The 19,985-nt window shown below is 37.8% G+C and overlaps 1 protein-coding gene across 3 annotated transcripts in view; it reads left to right on the top strand.

Moving 5' to 3' along the window:
- The first annotated feature begins 211 nt into the window (after nucleotides 1–211).
- Nucleotides 212–19,985, top strand: part of rhbdl3 (rhomboid, veinlet-like 3 (Drosophila)) — a 119,469-nt gene continuing 99,695 nt past the window's right edge. For 2 of the 3 annotated variants that reach the window (XM_067458369.1, XM_067458368.1), the window contains exons 1-3: nucleotides 212–350; nucleotides 592–1,023; nucleotides 1,169–1,192. In XM_067458369.1, the coding sequence (XP_067314470.1) occupies nucleotides 847–1,023; nucleotides 1,169–1,192 (201 nt within the window). In that variant the 5' untranslated portion in view covers nucleotides 212–350; nucleotides 592–846. The remainder of the gene's footprint in view (nucleotides 351–591; nucleotides 1,024–1,168; nucleotides 1,193–19,985) is intronic. The other variant, XM_067458370.1, reaches the window with a different exon arrangement.

The following is a 19,985-nucleotide window of genomic DNA, read 5'->3' as shown; positions in this document are numbered from 1 at the left end:
CCTACACTTTTACACAGTTTACTAGACTACATTGTTATTGATATAATTACTACATTAAGTAGGTATACTTAAAATATACTTAGGTATATGTCATAAAATAACTTTAACTATACTTATTTTTCGTAAGGGGATTCACCTCCCATCACTCGACTCTAGACAAGCACTTGCAAAATCGCCCACATGACGAGAGGATCATTAAAAGGAGGCGGGTGCCTCTCATTTACCTCCCCATGCTGTCTGCGCTCCTCTCGGTCACAGTGAACTTTGGCAAAGCGCTCTGTGGATGCTGGCAGGAGTCGTTCCTCTCGGGCACTGCTGGCACGCGTTGTGGAAGCGAAACAAACAGCCAGGTACAATGACGCATCACAAATTAACACTTACGCATTTCACACTGTCTTGTTTTTAGTCTTCCGTGGTTTACATTAGTATGATAAAGCCGCTGCTATCATTTCGTTATCGCATTCTGTTTGGTGTCGCTACCTTCTATTTGAGCATCACGCCAGCACTACACTGGGAGGTAATAATTAAAAACAACACACTCGGTACCAAAATGTTTATTTATTTTTTAAAGACATGCTGTTTCTTTTGCAGGTGACTAAGAACGAAGACGCTACTGGGGAAGACAGAGGTGTTTAAAAATCTAACGCGAACTTATGTGTGACGTGCTGTGGATTTACAGTGTCTAAAACATTCTGTAATGAAACATGGAAGCGAGGAGGAACTCCACGTACCCACTTAGTTTGGGATAAACTCACTTGCCATATGATATTATTATGACAGAGCTGAAATAATGGCATTTTAGCTCTGACTGAAGTACTGAGTTGCCAAAACCATATATGTGGATATATGTGGAGGACATCATGGCACAACTTTCTGAGAGGAGATAATCGTTTTATTTTTTATTTTTTGAGTGGATTGAGAGGGGCTATGGTGAACTCATCCCCAGCCGTCGCTGCTCAGGCAGAGGGAGAAGAGATCGAGGTGCTGGAGAGCACTGAAGTCCTTCCTGTAGCTCCAGAGGACGTAAGTGACAATGTCAAGATGTATGATTTATGTTGTTTAAAAAAAGCAAAGATTAATTTTAGGTTGGGTCATCTTTTCTCAGTTATATTTCTGTTCATTCCTTTCTCCTCCTTCTTTCTCTGTCTTACACAAATGCTTCTCTCAGCAATGGAAGTCTCTTTTTGACAAGGTAGGATTTCTGCTCTTGTTGCTGACAGTTTCTTGTCTGTCTCAGTGTGTTGTAACTCTGTACATGTGCAGGCCATACCCTGTTAACTAATATGTAATATTAGAATATATAAGAATATAAGAGGAATGTAGTAAAATCACTGGGGAAAAGTGGTATCTCAAGTAATGGTCTGCCAATATAGGGCATAGTACTGCAATACAATTCAGTGATAGTAAATTAAATGTACACAGCAGGACTGGATGAAATTCAGTTCTTTTTCAATTCATGAGTTAGAATTTGAACTGAGCTGCCATCATTCCACATATTTTGAATTAGAATTGGAATGGCTGGAAGTGGAACTTGCAGAATTTTTCTGTTAATTGGAAGGTTTGGAAGTCAGTTTGTCTGTGTACTTGCAAAGCAGCATCCTAGTTTGCATACTTAAACTTTAAAAAAAAATTGCATAGAATGTTCATAAGCAATTCAGTGTGTTCACACCAATGTGGAATTTCCAGAGGGCTATCAGACCCTGATGTTGGATGACAAACTAAGTTCATACACATACTAGATTAGTGGTAGAATGCATAGTTTATGTCTGTATGTAAGGCCTATAATGTAAATTATCCACATAGTTTAAACTTATTTGGCATGCTAACACAGATCTGTATCCTATTTCTTTTACTTTTTATCTCAATTCAAGTGAAGAATTGATTTAAACCACAATTGAAAAGGTTCACAAACCTGGTACATAAAGTTATTGAAATTAACATTTATTTTACACAACATTAACTCAAAAAAATAAAAACGAAAAGTGCTTTGACAAAATGTCCAGTACGGAAATAAACACTTCTGCGATTAGTGTCAGGGGAAGGTGTGGATCTGTTATTTAAATACATACCGTATCCTGGTTACAGTTGTTAGTGTGGTCCATTCTGAATCTTACACTGGGAGGGGGTAGTTAGTAAAACAGAGCTGGTGACAGACGGAGAGCGGTCCCCAGTCCGCCTCTTCTTTCTCCTGCTTTCAGTCTCTCTCACTAGCTCTGCACCTGCCTAACCCTGACCCCCCAAACATACTCCCCAGGGATAAAGAGAGCGACATGAAGGATGAAGGGGCCCAAATGCAGAAGAAGAGAGATACAGATATCAATATGAAGGGAAAGAGAGATTTTAGGGTTAAGAGGGTGGCAGACGAGAACAGAGAATGAGAGCTGTACGGGTGCAGAAGGCTCGTGGCTGACCCTCTCCATCTCTGCTGGATTTGATAGGGTAGGGAGGGGGCTCCCTTACAAGTGGGCCTCTCACTCCGCTCCCTTTATTTAGCCAACAACACTTTGAGTCCCTTAAGTGGCTTGCCGTCTGGGGTTTCGTCCAGCTTTGGGGTCACTGCCCTGCAAGGCTGTAAATTGGAGGCATTGTGGGATCTAAAGGCCAGGAACACACTTCACTGATCGCAGATGTAACAAACTAATGAAAAAGAGGAGGAGGAGCTGGGCTGTTATATGACACAATGTTAGAGTACAAACAATTTAGAATTCACACATACATATTCATATGCTCAAACCTGACGAATGATGAAAAGCTGTCAGCATCAGATGATTGCATTCTTGGCCTGTGGTGCCAGTGACAGCAAATGGCTTGTTTATTTCTGTCAACTTATTAACTGAATGCATCCAAAAAATGAATCCATAAACATGGAAAGCTGTTAAAAGGCTTGTTTTAGATAAATAACTCTCTTTTAGTAACATAGTTTTTACTTATGCCCCCAGTTTAATTAAGTTTCATGACTGCAATGCTGTAAAATATTCAGTTATTTGATATATTTAGTTTCTCAACTTAGTTACAGTACTGATTATTTTAGCTAAATAATTTTTCGTTAAATTCAGAATAGGCTATATAATAAGAAGGCAGTGGTTATTTGCACTAGTGCAAATAGTGATGGGAAAGAAAAAGTAAAATATGTTACCCTCTGGTGCTCCTCGTTTACGGGTTACATTGGTTGTCTTCCCGGTCATAAGTGACCGGACACCTAAAAATTAAACTTCCTCCACCCCAGTAAAACCAATGCAATTTATTTTTCTTCAATAATATTTTTTCTTTTTAATTTTGTATTTTGAGATGATTTGATGGTATTTTTTAATATTTATGCAATAATTATTGTCTATTTTTGCCATTTAAAATTATAAAATATATTTAAAAACATTTTATTTAAAAAAAAAATTAATTGCAGTATTTTAGGTTAAAATAGAGACTAGGCCTTCAAAAAAAAAATAACTGAAGGCAGATTAGCGCCCTCTTTTGGAATTATTTAAGAAATTATGCAACCATGGGTGTAATCCACTAGAGGTCTCTATGGAGGGACTTTTGAATTCCCAAGTTCACTTTTCAACACATTTAATATTTTTTTTTAGCTGGATTTGAATAAATATATAAAAATAATCAAATACTATTTTTATATTATTACTTTTTTTTAGAAATGGTGATTTTTTTTCTGTGAATTTGTGTTTTTGCAGATTTCCCATTCATTTCCTATGGCAAGTGGGAGTATTTTTTTTACAACCACTTAGCATGCTCGAATCATGCCCTCAATTTTTTGTGTGTGTTTACATACCTAATGTTAGAAAAGTCACCAAGTTTCATGTCATTCTGACGAAGATTTGATTTTTAATAATTCAAAATGTGGTTCATAGGTTCAGTTTTTCATGGGTGTGTGTGTGTATAAGTGTGCGTGTGTATGTGAGTGGATGTGTCAATATCACACTCCTGATGTTTTAGAGTGTCATCCCTATACTGCTGTGTACTTTTTTTCAGCATTGTGGCCGATTTGTAGATTGTACACACAAATATCCTGCAAATGTTTGTGTTTTTGCAGATTTCCCATTCATTTCCTATGGGGGTCATTTTTGACCGAAGAGCACAAGTGGAAGTAATTTTTTTATGACCACTTAGCATGCCCGAATAATGCCCTAATTTTTTTGTGTGTGTTTACATACCTAATGCTAGAAAAGTAACCATGTTTTATAATTTTCAGATGAAGCTGTGATTTTTAAAAATTCTAAATGTGGTTCATTGATTACATTTTTCATAGGTGTGTGTGTGTATAAGTGTGCGTGTGTGTGCGTGTGTGTGAGTGGATGTGTCAGTATCACACTCTTGATGTTTTAGAGTGTCACCCCTTTACTGCTGTGTACTTTTTTCAGCATTGTGGCCGATTTGTAGATTGTACACACAAATATTCAGAGAATTTTTGTATTTTTGCCGATTTCCCATTAATTTCCTATGGTCGGTCATTTATGACCGAAGACAATGAACGTTACTTTTTTTTTAATGACCAATTAGCATGCTCGAATCATGACCCCAATTTTTTTGTGTGTTTACATACCTAATGCTAAAAAAGTCACCAAGTTTCATATCATTCTGATGAAGCTGGGATTTTTAAAATTTTAAAACAGAAAATTTTTCGGTCAGAAATGACCGAAGAGCACCAGAGGGTTAACACACTCTACACCCCCAAATTACATGTATTTCTAATCATACTGTCTTTCTTTTGTCTACTTTTTTGTTGTAGTTTTTTATATGAATAAATAAATATAATAAATTGCATACAATAAATTATTAGAAAAATAAAGCAGTACCACTGCAATCATGTTTCAAATATCAGCATGTTTGTAGTTGAATCATAGGTAACCGTTACATAGTTCAGTAAATAATAAGGTAACTTACATTTTGCACTTACTTACACTTACACTTACATAGAAAGTTGCAGTTCTGCTACTATTTATAAATAAACCTGGTTTCAGACATGACCTTTGTGCTATTATTTATTTAAATGTTTGGATTTGTTGCAGCTAAGACAAGGGTCTCAGAATTAATACGGGGGATTTTTTTATACTACTAGTTTCAAGTAGTTTAGTCTGGCAATAGTTCAATCAACTTTTTTTTATACAGCACTTTTACAATGATGATTGTTTCAAAGCCACTTCACAGTGTTAAACAGGACAATATTGCACACAAAAAAAAGTATTCGGCTGTACAGTCGTTCTGTAGAAAACTATAACTATAAAAAAAATATAGCGACGATGTTGGCAGATCAGTATTATAGAATTAAATAAGACCTAATAAATTAATTTTATTTGTATATTTAGTTGAATAACTTGGATCATAATTTTGAGCAAGCTGAGCAAGCCAAGCCAAAGGCAATAGTGGATACTAATAGTTTAACTAGTAGCCTACAATGTAAAGTTTATACATCAGTAATGCTAATATAAGTGAGAAGAAATGCTTTACCTTAAATATTCTTATGTAAAAATATTTTAATATAATTTCTTCTGAGGAAATATATAAATCTAAGGTAAACTCACTGTGTGTCTTCCAAACTCGATGAAAATCAGAAGAATGATGAAGCTGATTCTTTATTTTGAGGTGATGGGGGGCGTTTACAGGTTTGCGTTCCTTATCGTGTGCGATTAGCATGTGAATCGCCTTGTGCGCCTGGATGTGGTCACATTAAAGATAATAGGGCTGTTTTCTATCGCTGTTTTTATACTGATCACATAAACAGCAAATATTTGTTTTTTTATATAAATGACTTCATTTAAATATAGACATTCAAGCTTTATAAAGAGATATCGGTCATGTCGGTGTGGCAAGTATTTTCTGATTTCTAATTACATTTTCAAACACATTTCAGAGTGGACATCACAGGGAGACAGATGGAAGAATGCACATCCTGTTTGTTTTCTGTATTTAGAAAAAAGCACAACATTTAGGTTTAAATGTGTACATAAATAAAGGTAGATACTTTAAGCTTTGTAAAGACATACTTTGTAAAGTTCATGTCTTTGAGGCCAAAAATAACAGTCATTTTACACTGTCAGGAGGAAAAATCCAGCAAAACTCGCAGGCGTGTTCTTTAGGTTCCTTCCAGTGTGAAACTTGTGTGAAACAAGTTTTGGAAAGGTTTTTGAGTATGGGTCTGTGTAAATGAATGTATGTGTGGTAGAACCACACTTTACATAAAAATAAAAATGAATACTATTGAGATCATTTTGATTAACATACTAAAGCACATATAAAGTAGCCTACTTGATTATAATTTGAACTTTATTGTTTTATTCAGTATTGCATTTAAAATGTATGTAAATTGCAACTTCATCATTACAAATATGTAATTACTAGGGGTGTCCCCGACTAAGGATTTACACATTCGAATCAGAATTTTCGAATCTCTCTATGGTCGACCAAAAGTCCATCATCTGTGTGTGTGTGTAAACCATAGACTGGAGAAAAAAAAAAGAAAAAGAAAAAAAAGGTAAATGGGTTGGGAAAGGCAGGACACTAGTCAGTAGGAGGCTAAGACTATTTTTATTTTACTTTACACACGGCACACAGCCACCACTTTTAATAAAGTGATCAAAACTAGACTACACTACACATTCGTAAATTAACCGTTCTCTCATAACATTTAAAAGCTGCGATCGAAACACTGAACATCACACAAATATATAAAAGAACATTTTGATAAATAAACCTAAAAAAATACCTGCCTTTGAATCGACTTCTGACAGAAGAGCTGCACAATGAGTGTATCTTGTAGCACAGGGTAAAATCAGCACGTACATTCACGATTTGAGGGAAATATACATTTAATCGCCGCGGACAGGCGTCGAATGCCGCCATCGGTGTGTGTTCGAATTTTAAAGGCGCGGTGCGTCCGGTGCGAAGCTCAGTACCCTTAAAGGGGCGATCATATTGAGCACCCACATATTGCCAAAATGGTATGATCCTCGTTTCACAACATCCGCGAAGATTCGACCATGAGATCAGTGGTCGAATCCGGTCCTGCATATCGATGCATCGAATCTTCGACTATTAGGGTTCACCCCTAGTAATTACAAACATATTTTAACTAATTCAACTCTGCGCCCCACCCGTGGGTCCAGCATCATCATAAACACTCAAAATATGCTAACGAGCGAAATACAAGGTTCATAAGAAACTATATTTTAGTTTACCATAAAAGCTTGTCAATAGAATAGTAATTTCCCATAAGTACGCACATAAGTCCTACTTAAGTTGGTTGACAAAAAAGCTGTCTAACATTAAACTAATTGAATTTAATATAAATTTTAAATATAAATACATTCTAATTTTGTTTAAGTTAACATGCAGTTAAAAGTTTGAAAACATTACAATTAGTTTGGGGTTAGTTCACCCAAAAATTTACTCCTAGGTGTATATGAATTTATTCTTTCAGCCAAACACGAGAGAGTTGAGTTTCAGCATATAATTTATGACTAAGGGTGTAGGTGTAGTGTAAGCTTAGATGAGAGTGGATGCCTCGTGGTTCAAACATATAGGGCTAGTAGGCAACACAGATCAAGATCCTCTGACATTTCTTTTTAAAAGTTCTAAATTTAGACTTCTAATTCATGACTGATTATTTTTTTTTTTGCTCTATCCTCTATGCTTTCACGTTCTTCAATGTTTTATACATCATGTAAAAGTTCACTTTTCTGTCAACTAGACTTGCGTATGGCCACTACCGGAAGCCAGTGAATATAGTTTATAAATGTATAAATATGGATATTGCTCGTACAAAAATGCATTGCTTACTTCAAAAGGCACGTATTACCCCCTGGAGCATTATGGATTACTTTTATGATGGATGGATGTGCTTTTTGGGCTTCAATTTTTTTTACCTCCTTAAAGAACCAGGATATGTTTTAATATAGCTCTGATTGTGTTTTGCTGAAAGAAGAAAGTCACATACACCTAGGACAGCTTGAGGTCGGGCAAATTATGTGTCGGGCATTTTTGTGTTTTAAGTAACTCTTTTAAACTCTTAAATTATTTTAATTATAAAGGGTGATTTCTAAAATCTAACATCAAATGTGTAGTCTGTCTTAATTCTCTTGTCTTTGAGAGGTGGCCCATTATTGTGTTGTTGCTCGCCACCTGCTCCTTATGTCTCATTCTACAAGCTGAGAGAGAGTCTATCTATGAAAGAACGAAAGCAATAGAAAAAGAGAGCGACAGTGAAGGGGACCCTGTGCATGTATGCAACCCTTTGTGTCCCAGTGGGCATTTAACACATAACAATCAAATACATTGTGTGTGTCCCTGAGCTTTTTGTGTGTCTGCGACATTCAGTGATGAACGTTTGCAAAATATCTCTGCATGTGGCCTTGTTTCTGTTTTCAGATGCATGCAGGGAGTGATTGTCCAATATATCTTTCTCTTTCTATTTTCAATGTACTTTCCTCGTCTCTCCCTCGCTTTAGTCTTTCTTCACAGCCTACTCTTTCTCTGACACATTGCTTTTTTAAAGAGACTGTGTTAATAAGAGGAATCTCCCACTTGTGAAATGTGAAAAAAATCCTGGACTGTTTGGAAAAAAATAGACAGTTGCTAAAAATATCAGTTCAGTAGTACTCTCTGGAGCGTGAAAGTGTAGAGTGTGGTAACATCCAGTTCAGATGCCTGTGGAAAGGGATCAACAAGAAGCAAGGGTATGCTTTGTCTCCTAAGGAGAAGAAAGTTGGTTCTCTTTTTATAACCAATTGTACTTTTCTGGGAGAGCTTCATACTAGAACATGGATTTATAGAAAAGCTCTCTTTCCAGAGTTGCCAGGTCTGCTCAACAAAACCCGCCCATTTGTGTTCTTGGTGGGTTGGTGCGGCAGGTTCCCCAGTAAAAAGCTTGCACGGGCACTACAAATACTACCAGAGGCAACAGTGTAAAAGTATCCATATTCCTTAGAAATACCGTGGACTTGGCAACACTGTCTCTTTCATACACCTCAGTAGTGTTAGGCAGGTTGGCACTGGGGCCTGGGTCAATGTCAGCATTTCAACTCATCTTAAATTTGTTCAGACGGTGGTAGAAGCCTGAGTGATCTAATGAGATGATAGGATGATTCTTAGATTCCTAGCAATCCATGGCCGCATTGCCGGAGGAAGGAACCATGATGGTATGGCGCCAATGGGGAAGGAGCCCTGGGCCCAGACATGGGGAACATCCACACAATACTGATGGCATCAATGAGAGGTTGGAGCCGTACTGAGTTGTATAGGGGTGGAGGGCTGGACTGAAATGTATGGTACGCAAGTCGAGGAAGACTAGTAATGTTGCGGGCCCGATGGTCAACATAGGTGGAGAGGGAGGGAGGAGTGGAGGCAGAGGAGTTAGGGCGATGGGCTAAGGTGGAGTAGTGTGGACAGCGGCCAGAGGCGGACCCAAGGAATCCCCTAGCCCGGTTGAGACGCAGCAAGGAGGTAAGGGATGAACAATGGGGTAGACAAGAGATGTCAAAGATAGGGTTAGAACTAGAGGTGGTGGAAGAAGAGGGTAGAAGAGGAGGGTGGGACGAACATATCAGTCTCCCAGTCCTGCACATACTAGTATTTCCTCACAGGCTTGGTGTCCAGCTCGCACGCCAGGTTCTGGTGCAATGGTGGGCACATCCGCTCCTGCCATTGGCAGCTCCATCACAGCAGGCACTGGCACTCCATCTGCTGGGGGCTCCAGCTGTTTATCTGTGTCGTAGGGTTGTAGTGTGCTGGGCTCTGGGTCCGGTGATGAGATGGACCAGACATAGCAGAACTGTATCCCTTCAGCTGATGCCTTGCATGTCTGTGAGGTCTACTTGATGTTCATAGTTTGCCCCAATCCAATACAGAGATTTGATCTGTCATCAAGCGGTGAATGAACGGCAAGGTGGCAGAATTGAAGGGTGTAGTCCAAATGTTAGCCTTTCCGGGCTAACACAGCAAATTCAGCTGTGTAATCCATTTTGGGGTCTGTCACAGTTATAAAGGTTCAAAGATAAAGATGAGTCAACAGCTTCTATAATAAAATACTCAGGTATTATAACCAATTATCTAAAGAGACTTCATTATCAACTTCAAAATAAACACATACTAAATATTCATGTTAAAATAAAGTAATAATGTTTATATGCATAATTGTTTTTTCGCACAAATTTAAAAGTTTCATAGTGTGATTTTTGGTGAATTTTATTAAAAATAGTTAGGGTCAGTAGCCAAAATAATAATTGTTAATTAGGCTATTATGGAACCTGCATTAAAAAAAAACACACAAAAAACTACAAAACAGGGCCGTGCACAGGGGCTAGAGCCACTGCCCCTTTGCCCTCATCGGCTAAGGTGCCCCTCTTGCCCCCTTCCCTCCCTCACCCTCAGGATTTCCATAAAAGCGTTCGGTTCCACTAAAAATCCACTAGTTCCGCTAACCCTTTCCGTGTTTTCCCGCTCGCTCCGCGCAGCATCGCTCAAAGTCTGCGGCTGTCTGCTCTCTGTGGAGACGGCTGTTCCAGAATGTCATCCCATTAACAGGTATATTACAAACTACAATCCACAACGTTGAATTGTTTCAACAGTGCAAACATGGATTCAAAGCTCCAGAATGCCACTATTGTAAAATAGATTTCCGATTATAATCAATTTTACGAGTTAATAGGCTACTAGTATTTATAGCCTAAAATACTTCATATTTATGATATTTTATTTAGACCATATTAATCGTATACACAATTTAAAAAAAGGTAATACAGGCTATTATAAATATATATGAGTTGTATCAGGGTAGACTACAATGAGGCTAAAGCACACCCTAAGAAAAATGTGCAAATTTTTCAAAAAAGTCCATACTTGTGCAAAAAAGCAACGTTTGCAGTATTTTCTGTTTATTTTTTATTAATAAAATATTTAATTATTGTTCAGTAAATATTAAAATGTTAATATAAAAATATATTTTAAAATACAGAAACAAATGTTTAGCCTAAGTAAATAATCTGAAAACATTGAATGAATGAGATTCCATAATAATTTTATAAAGTTTTATCCTTGTAAAAACTAAATAAATGTGTATTATATGATTATTATCATATTTTTTATTATAAATATGATGTTGCCTCTAAGATGGACACCCAACTTAAGATATTTACCAGCTGAATCTTAACCATGTCATGTCAACAAATGGAAGTCAGTCAGCTGTTTATTATCACGTTAAATATGCCTTTTACCCCAAATACCATACTTTTATATATTCTGTTATTAAAAATCTGTTGCGTATGATTTACATAAATCATAAACAAGACCTTTGTCTCAAAATATATTCAATTTAAGTGATTCTCATTTGCTACTTAAATCTCCAATAAAAAATGTAAATAGAAAAGATATCAAATTAGCCCAGAATCAACTTTTTGGAAGAATAATTAGAACAACAGAAATTTAATTAGCACTAAAGCCTAACAATTGTATTTACAGTATGATTGTAAAAGGTTTGTTATACATTTTCTATATTAAGATGATACTCAATCCCCTTATAGTGCCCCTTTTTTTTTGATTTGGGCAATTGCCCCTCAAAATATCTGTGCAAGGCCCTGCTACAAAATATAGTGTCCCCATTTTTAAATTCATAGATCATTTCAATTATATTTTGACTATTGAACTAGGAAATGCCCTTGGTTTCCATTTTAGAAATCTGGTCACCATAAGATAGATACAGATTGATTTGATAGATTGATTTGTCAATGTTAAGTGGTCTTTTTTCCACTTATTGGAAATTTAATTCTTAAAAATTTTTCAGAGCTGTACATATACATATAGCATAATGAGTGTTGTTGTATCAGCATTGAGAGTAAGAACACTAGGCCAAGAAATCTGCATACATTCAAAAATGTATCTTTGATGTTATAATTGAGGGGAAAGGGACTATGCCATTTCTGGTACTTCAGACTTGAATCCAGAATGAAGAAAGAAGGAATGATAAAGAGACAAAAATAAAGAGACACCTGTGTGAGTGTACATGCAAGGTTATCATGGGCTACACATGTAACAGCTGAGTGTCCAAAATGAAGAACTTTGCTTGCTTTCATGCTCTACTGTTCTCAACACTTTGGCTGAAAATTGAGCTCACAGGCAGCCCACCTGTCTGGGAAACACAAAGCTATCTCTCTCCTGTGTGTGTGTGTGTGTGTGTGTGTGTGTGTGTGTGTGTGTGTGTGTGTGTGTGTGTGTGTGTGTGTGTGTGTGTGTGTGTGTGTGTGTGTGTGTGTGTGTGTGTGTGTGTGTGTGTGTGTGTGTGTGTGTGTGTGTGTGTGTGTGTGTGTGTCTAGTCATCAGAGATTGTAGTTAAAAGTTAAATCTAAAATAGGGACTATGAGTTACTGCAATTCCTCATAATCATTGAGTCCTTTAATAAAACACTCCAGGCTGCTTCAGGAATACGGTCCCTGAAGTTAGTATGATGTGCTCCAAATAAAAACATTAATGGCGGTGGACAGTGGAGTGTCAGAAAAACACATTCTTAAAATCAGATTATTGGTATAGCCTAACTTGTATTTATATATTTATGACATGACACCACAAATGTGTTTTTCCTCCTCACGTGCTGCACACAAACATACAGCACGACTCATTTGGTCCAGTTTATGAATACATGACGTGCGTCCTTTTAATGAATCATTCAGAAAGACTCAACCTCAGCAGTTACAAATCCTTCGCAAATCATTGTGACATCTTTCACTGGCTTCTGAATCAACATAATGTGTGACTCACTCACTGAATTGCCTGTTCCATGTCAATGCATCATTACTTCAATATATCCATTAGGCTGCTCTTATTGTGTGCCACCACAAATGCAATAATATATTCTCAAAATTCTCTTTATCCTAATGTATTATTGCTTACCACAACCCTTGTGGTAATGCATAGAAATTAGTAAGTAATTTAATAATATGAGAGGAATTTAAAACAAAGTTAAGTAAATGCATACCGTTTAATTACCAAAAATGAATGGCATTCTATTCATCAAAACATCTCTTAACTTTTTCATCATTGATATTAATAAAAACTGTTACATGATCATCAAATCATTATATTAGAATGTTTTCTGAAGGATCATGTGACGGAATACGGGAGTAATGGCTGATTATAGAACAAATGCAACCATGTTGAGAATGAGACTTCTCAAAAAAAAAAAAAACATTTACCCTCAGTTTCAAAGAGAAAGCTTAAGCCTAGTCCCAGACTAAAATGCATGTTTGAACAGTTTGAACTTGAATATCTTAAAATATGTCAGTACCATGTTTTGTTTTGTTTTGTTTGTTTGTTTGTTTTTCATAAGGCACATTTATAAAAGCTATAAATCACCTAATTAAACTAAGCACTTGCATTTTATAATAAGGCGTCACCAGAATTTATGCTATGTCTGCGTCCTACATCATACACTGCAACACTAGTCTCTCGTGAATGCGCGTACGACAGTTAGCGGAAGTTAAAAATTGTAAAGTTTGTAAAGTTTTTAATATAGATAGTTTTCTTACACAAAAGCATTGCTTCACATCCGAAGGCCTCTATTAACCCCCTGGAGCCGTGTGGATGCACTTTTAGGGAATTCAAAACAGAATTGATATAAAGCTTGAAAGAGCCAAGACATTTTTTCATATAACTCTGACTGTATTGCTCCGAAAGAAGAATGCCATATACATCTAGGATGAATTGAGGTTGAGTAAATCATGGGCTAATTTTCATTTTTGGGTGAACTATTCCTTTTGAGATTGATTATACCTCTCTTGTCCTATATGGTTGAAATGGGTTGGGAAACCCTACTGTAACAAACAGGATGTAAAGCCTGACCTAATCATCTGAAGAGGTCTTTCGGTGTTTTATGACATGTCTGTCATGACTGTAAGTCACTGCACCAGGTTCAGTGTGGTGATTCTCAGATTTCAGAGTTTTACTGGTTCATGAGATCAGACCTGCAGCCTTTCACATCCTTAAAGGGATACTTCACCGCTTTTTCATATTAAACTATGTTATTCCCTTAACAAAAACAAGTTGATACATACCTCTCTCGTCCCAGTTCAAGTTCAAGTTCAAGTTCATTTATTTATATAGCACATTTAAACACCCGCAAGACAGACCAAAGTGCTTTACAGAGCAAGCATATAAAAATAAAAGCAGCAAAACATGCATAAGAACATAGAGAACAACTAAGCTAAGATTAAGAATAGAATCAAGAAGCAAATATAAAATAATAAGAATAGTCTAAGATAATTAATCAATATGCTAACGAGAATAGATATCTTTTGACCAGAGACTTAAAAACAGAGAGGTTGGGAGCAGTTCTGATCTCCAGAGGCATGGTGTTTCACAGACGAGGCCCTGCCACCGCAAAAGCACGCTCCCCTCTACGCTTAAGTCTGACACGAGGGACTACCAGCAGCGCCTGGTCGTGGGATCTGAGACTTCTGGACGGAATGTACGGATGAATAAGTTCAGAGAGATAAACAGGTGCTAGTTTGTGTAAAGATTTGAAGACGAAGAGAAGAATTTTGAAATCTATTCTCTGCCGGACTGGTAACCAATGTAAAGATCTGAGGATGGGAGAGATATGATCATATTTGCGACAATTATGGATGAGTCTGGCCGCCGCATTTTGGACTAATTGAAGACGGGAGATTTGAGAAACTGATATACCGCAATATAGTGAGTTGCAATAATCCAGTCGACACGTGATGAAAGCATGAACCACCATTTCCAGAGTTATAGGAGTGAGAAAGCCTTTGATTTTAGATAGTAAGCGAAGTTGATAGAAACCAGATGAGACTACAGATGAGATGTGTTTATCAAACTTTAAAGACTGGTCAACAAGAACACCTAAGTTGCGCACTCCTGTAGATTTAAAAGGAGATAGACTCCCCAAGTCTGGGCATGTATACTGGGACCTTTCACTTGGGCTGAAAACAATGACCTCGGTCTTATCATCATTAAGGAATAGGAAATTTTGAGCTAGCCAAGCCTTCACCTCCTTTAATCATAGATGAGGAGAGTGTAGTGCTGTAGGATTATTGCGCTTGATTGGAATGTAAATTTGGGTGTCGTCTGCGTAAAAGTGGAAAGATATACTGTTTCCTAATAATTGTGCCCAGCGGTGCATGCACTTAATCGCTGTGACGCGTGGCGACATTCTGATAGCATTTAGCTTAGCCCACTAAACCCAGTTCATTCACTATGGTACCAAACAGAGATCAAGTTAGACTCGACCAAACACCTCCACGTTTTCCCTATTTAAATACAGTTACACCAATAGTTGAACGATCAAGTATGGTGACAAAATAAAACATGGCACATTTCTAATAGGATTAAAAAGGAGAACTACAATGTATGGCGGAATAGCACTCTTATGGCGGAAGAGTACTTCGGCTCGTCGCAGTAAAAAGTCCCGGCCGAAACATATTCCCTCACATCTCCCTATTGACAGAAATGAGAGAGTGAGGGGGAGGTGTAAGAATAGATGTTTCAGCCGGGACTTTTTACTGCGATTTTTACAATGAGTTTTGCCGTACATATGATACTCAGTTTTCCATGTGCATATGATGCACACTTTATGGCGTGTATATGACACTTGGGTAGGATCGGGTGGTGGGGTGGGTGGTTCGTGCGTATAATACGCCATAAACTGCGAAAAACCGCGTGCATAAAACTAATTTTGGCATATTCCAGGGCGGGATTTTTGTTGGGAAAGTCGGTGGAGAGACGCGCACTTTGATTAGATTGGATAAATGCATGCAGCATCCTAATGGTTAAGGAAACAAAATTAAATAAATTAATAAATCAGCGGGTCGGGTACAATATTTTCTTCTTTTTTTGCAGTCCGAGTTGTGAGCGAGTTATTTGAAGACGTCGGGTGCGGGTTGCATCACTGGTCTGCATACATTTGGAAATGGAACCTGTGCACTGCAAACACATTCCAGCATGATAGAGCTTTTCAAGAGATTTCTTGTCTAACAGGTTGATAAAAACTTAGTACTCATCTATCCTGTCAGTCAGTCCATATCAGATTTCCACTTGATTAAATCCTACCAGACCTGCTTACTGTCATTTAATCTAACAACTTATGAGTCATTCTATATTTAGGGGTACTTTTCAGGTCAGCCAAAAAGTCAGGAAATCAGTATTATTATTTTTTTGATCAATAAACTAGGTGGTTGAATAATATATGTCCTCAATGGGCTAAATGAATTATTTGGCAAGCTTAAGCTCTAATGACTTTTTAAAAAATGTTAATGAAAATCAACTTTTGATTAATAATTTTGTCAACTGTGTTATGGACAAATGCTGTGCCATAAATCCACAGTATGCTGAATGTAGTATTATTTACCATCCTTACCAATATTTCCATCTCAAGAGATATCCCTATCTATTTTTCTGGCGGTTTAGTTCACATATAAAATATTTATGACATAACCACACATAGCACAGTTGACAGACAAAGTAACAGTTGACAGGAGTAACACCAATGACAGGACACATTAGAAGGAAAAGAGAATACTCTCTTAAATATTATAACTTTCTTTTTAATTCAACAAAAATAAGTACAAGCAATTAATACAATTTAAATTAAATTGTCAACCATGTGAATCCTTGTTAAATGTTACAGATGATGGGTAACACAGTTGGCAGGTAACACGTCTTGGATTAGTTGGTAGTTGACCTAAATGAATTTATGTTTTTATATTCTTTCTCTACATATTTATAAATATAATATGTGACGCAAGTTTACCAGAACACGTTGATAACACAGTTGATGGCCAGTTAACCTACTCTACACTGTAACACAAAAGGCAAATTTGGACCTTTTGCAGTACAATCAACTTGGATGTTTAAGTTATTTCAACTTAAATTATGTTAAACCGACTTTAAAAAATGAATGAATAAAAACAAGTTCAACTTTTCCTAACTTATATTGATGAGTTAAAACAATGTAAAAACATATGTTGTCATAACTTACTGAACATATAATTTTTTATAGTGTATATGCAGACAATAATATAGATCATATATTGAATAGGAGAAGTAATAATTTACCTCACTGTCTTCAAATTTACATAAAAGGAATGACATCATTTGATGTCGGACATGTGACTTTGGAACAAACCATTGCTGATTTATAGGGGGTTTTATAGGGAGTAACACCTATTAAAGGGTCATGAAACCCCAAAACACTTTTTTTGAGATGTAAACAGATATGTATAGGCTGCACATCATTGAAAACACTAAGGGTACTCATTAATGGTATTCATATGTGAAAATAGTTATTTTTGCATTTTTCAGAGCGATTTCTGTCTTCCGGTTTGAAAAGCTTAGTCGGAGCAACGTCACAAATGCTGACGTCGGCGCGGCCTTTTCGGCCCAAGTATGGGCTGCTGGGCACATGCTGACGTCGACCGCTCCGAGCGACTCTCGATATATATTCATGACATAAAGCTCATTCAGTCCAATCCCTGCGCTGTAGTATGCATACAAGATAATTTAGTTAATATGCATGAGACAGTCACTTCTGTCAGGCTCGTCTTCCATCATTATTCTAGAGATATGGTGGAGAAGTTTTGGAAGCAGCGTGCGGAAAAGTCACGGAGGAAAGCTAGGCGTTGTGCTGATACGAAGTAACGTAAAGGGCGCCGAGCGAGCTGTAACCGGCGCCGTCTGTGGAAGCCTTTGCTACAAAGGCTCGGTAAAGTAAAATTCACCTGAGGAATCGCACGCCGAACCTGCAAGCGTTGACTATCTATGTCAGGAGTGCAAAATAACCAATCTGTAATCTGTAGGCTATTGAACAAAAGCCACGTCCTCTCCGTTTTATTTGTGGTCACAGCCATGCACTAAACCGCATGTGTTCGGGCTCTTAGTGAAACAGTGTGCTGCATATTTGGAGAAATATAGATTTAGCTGCCGAGTGATAGACAGCGCGGATCGTCACGGCAACCCAGCGCGCGTCGCTCTGTGCTTCAGATGCGCGATCGAGACTAGCCTCAAACCCCTTCGCTTTTACCCCGATCTAGAATTACACATCTCTGTCACATCGCATGTTGGGTGGTTCACGTTCCCTTATCACGTCGGCGCGTTGTTCATCTTGCCAAACAGCGTGCATATTTGGACAACTATAGTTTTATCACGTTTGCAAAATATTTCGTCATGCAGAATAACATTTATTTTCATTTCTCACTGAATTATGCTGGTTTGAACTTTGAAGAGCTGAATGATTTGCGATCTCTGCTGCACGCCACTCATAGCTCTCTCATTCGCTGTACTCATCCCTCATTTAATCTCACTGTGGTAAACAATGCCAACGTGAACCAAGAACATGTCTCAGAACCGCTGTAACTGCTGCTGTATCGCTAATCTTAATGCACCTACTGACACTCCCCTATTTATGCAAACATTCCCTCTTTCCATCCCACCTTTTCACAGTCGACCACTCCCCTTTTAACAAGCTTTTTCAAATCGAAGGTGTGAAAAAACACCGCTGCAGCAGGGGGGTTTCATGACCCTTTAAACACGGTTGACATTGATTTTTCGGACACACACAAAATGGATGATATAATGTAGATGTATGAGCAAAATATTTTTAAAAACACCTCTCTCATAATTTAATGATTATTTTGGACAAATATTTATAAGAGATATATTCAGAAACATGCATTTTAGTGCTAATCTGAAGATCAGAACCTCACATTTACCAAATCGGAAATTCCAGTAAAGAATATGACATTTTTGCAAGATAAAAGATGGGGCGGCAGTGGCTCAGTGGTTCATGTAGGTTGTCTACAAACCGAAAGGTTGGTGGCTCAATCCCCGGTTCCACCTGACCAAGTGTCGAGGTGTCCATAAGCAAGACACCTAACCCCAGCTGCTCCCGACGAGCTGGATGGTGCCTTACATGGCTGACATCGCTGTCGGTGTATGAATGGGTGAATGTGAGGCAATATGTAAAGCGCTTTGGATGGTCATATGTAGGGTTGGGAACCGAGAACCGGTTCTTATGCAGAACCGATACTGATTTTTGAAAAATACCGGAACCGCGCGAAATTCCTGAGTGTCGGTTCAGAAAACGGTTCTGGTGCAAAGTGTGTGCGCAGCGCTGGGAGCATAGCCGCGAGCCGCACTCCCGCTCTCTCTCTCTCTCTCTCACACACACACTGTCTTAGCGCTGCCGCCTCCCTTCCCCTCACGTCACTTTTTTTAAATCCCCCACAGCGCGAGTCCCACAAACGCGGCGCCAAGGAGCTTGTTTGTAATCCGAGGACCATGGCTCATTAGTTTCGAAATGGTTTGGGTACAAGCTGATCGCGTTGAAAATAAAGGCATTTGTCTAGCGTTATGAGCTTATTTGAAACATTGCCGCGGCTCATTTAAGAAAATGACAGCTCTGAAGAGACGCCGCTTTAGTTCGAGGTAAGTTAGTGCTAACAATAATAAAGAAAGACGATCAACACCTTATGTGTTACCACTGAAATATAGATATTATATTTCCAAATGTAAGCCCATCTTATGCGGAATGACGCTTCATACTGTCGTCTGCTCTGGCTCTAACCTTGAGTGTTTAGCCTGTTTACTTTTTGCAAACCTTGTGAGCGCGCAAACGCTGCGACCTCGCCCCAAATGTTTTTATTGGTTTATTAAGTACAAACAGGCGAGTTATGAAAAATTGAGTGTGAGGGATATGTTCACTTCACACAAAAAGATTTTGTAATGAGACGGCTAACTGTAGTAGCGTTTAGTCCACTGTATAATAGCCTAATTTAGATCACTTTTTTTTTTAACCGACAACTTTGATCAGTTAACGTTGATACGGTCAACCATCGGTCAAACGGTCATCGGTTAACATCCCTAAAACAGAGAGAGAAAATGTAATAAGACAATTTCAGAGGTGCAAATTAGAACATGTTTATTTTAATTTCCATAAATTCCATATGGCTCGATTAATCCTGTAATATATGTATAGT

Source organism: Pseudorasbora parva, chromosome 12, assembly GCF_024679245.1.
Source record: "Pseudorasbora parva isolate DD20220531a chromosome 12, ASM2467924v1, whole genome shotgun sequence".
Taxonomy (NCBI): Eukaryota; Metazoa; Chordata; class Actinopteri; order Cypriniformes; family Gobionidae; genus Pseudorasbora; species Pseudorasbora parva.
Note: the sequence above shows the minus strand (reverse complement) of the source record. Positions and strands in the feature narration are given on the sequence as shown.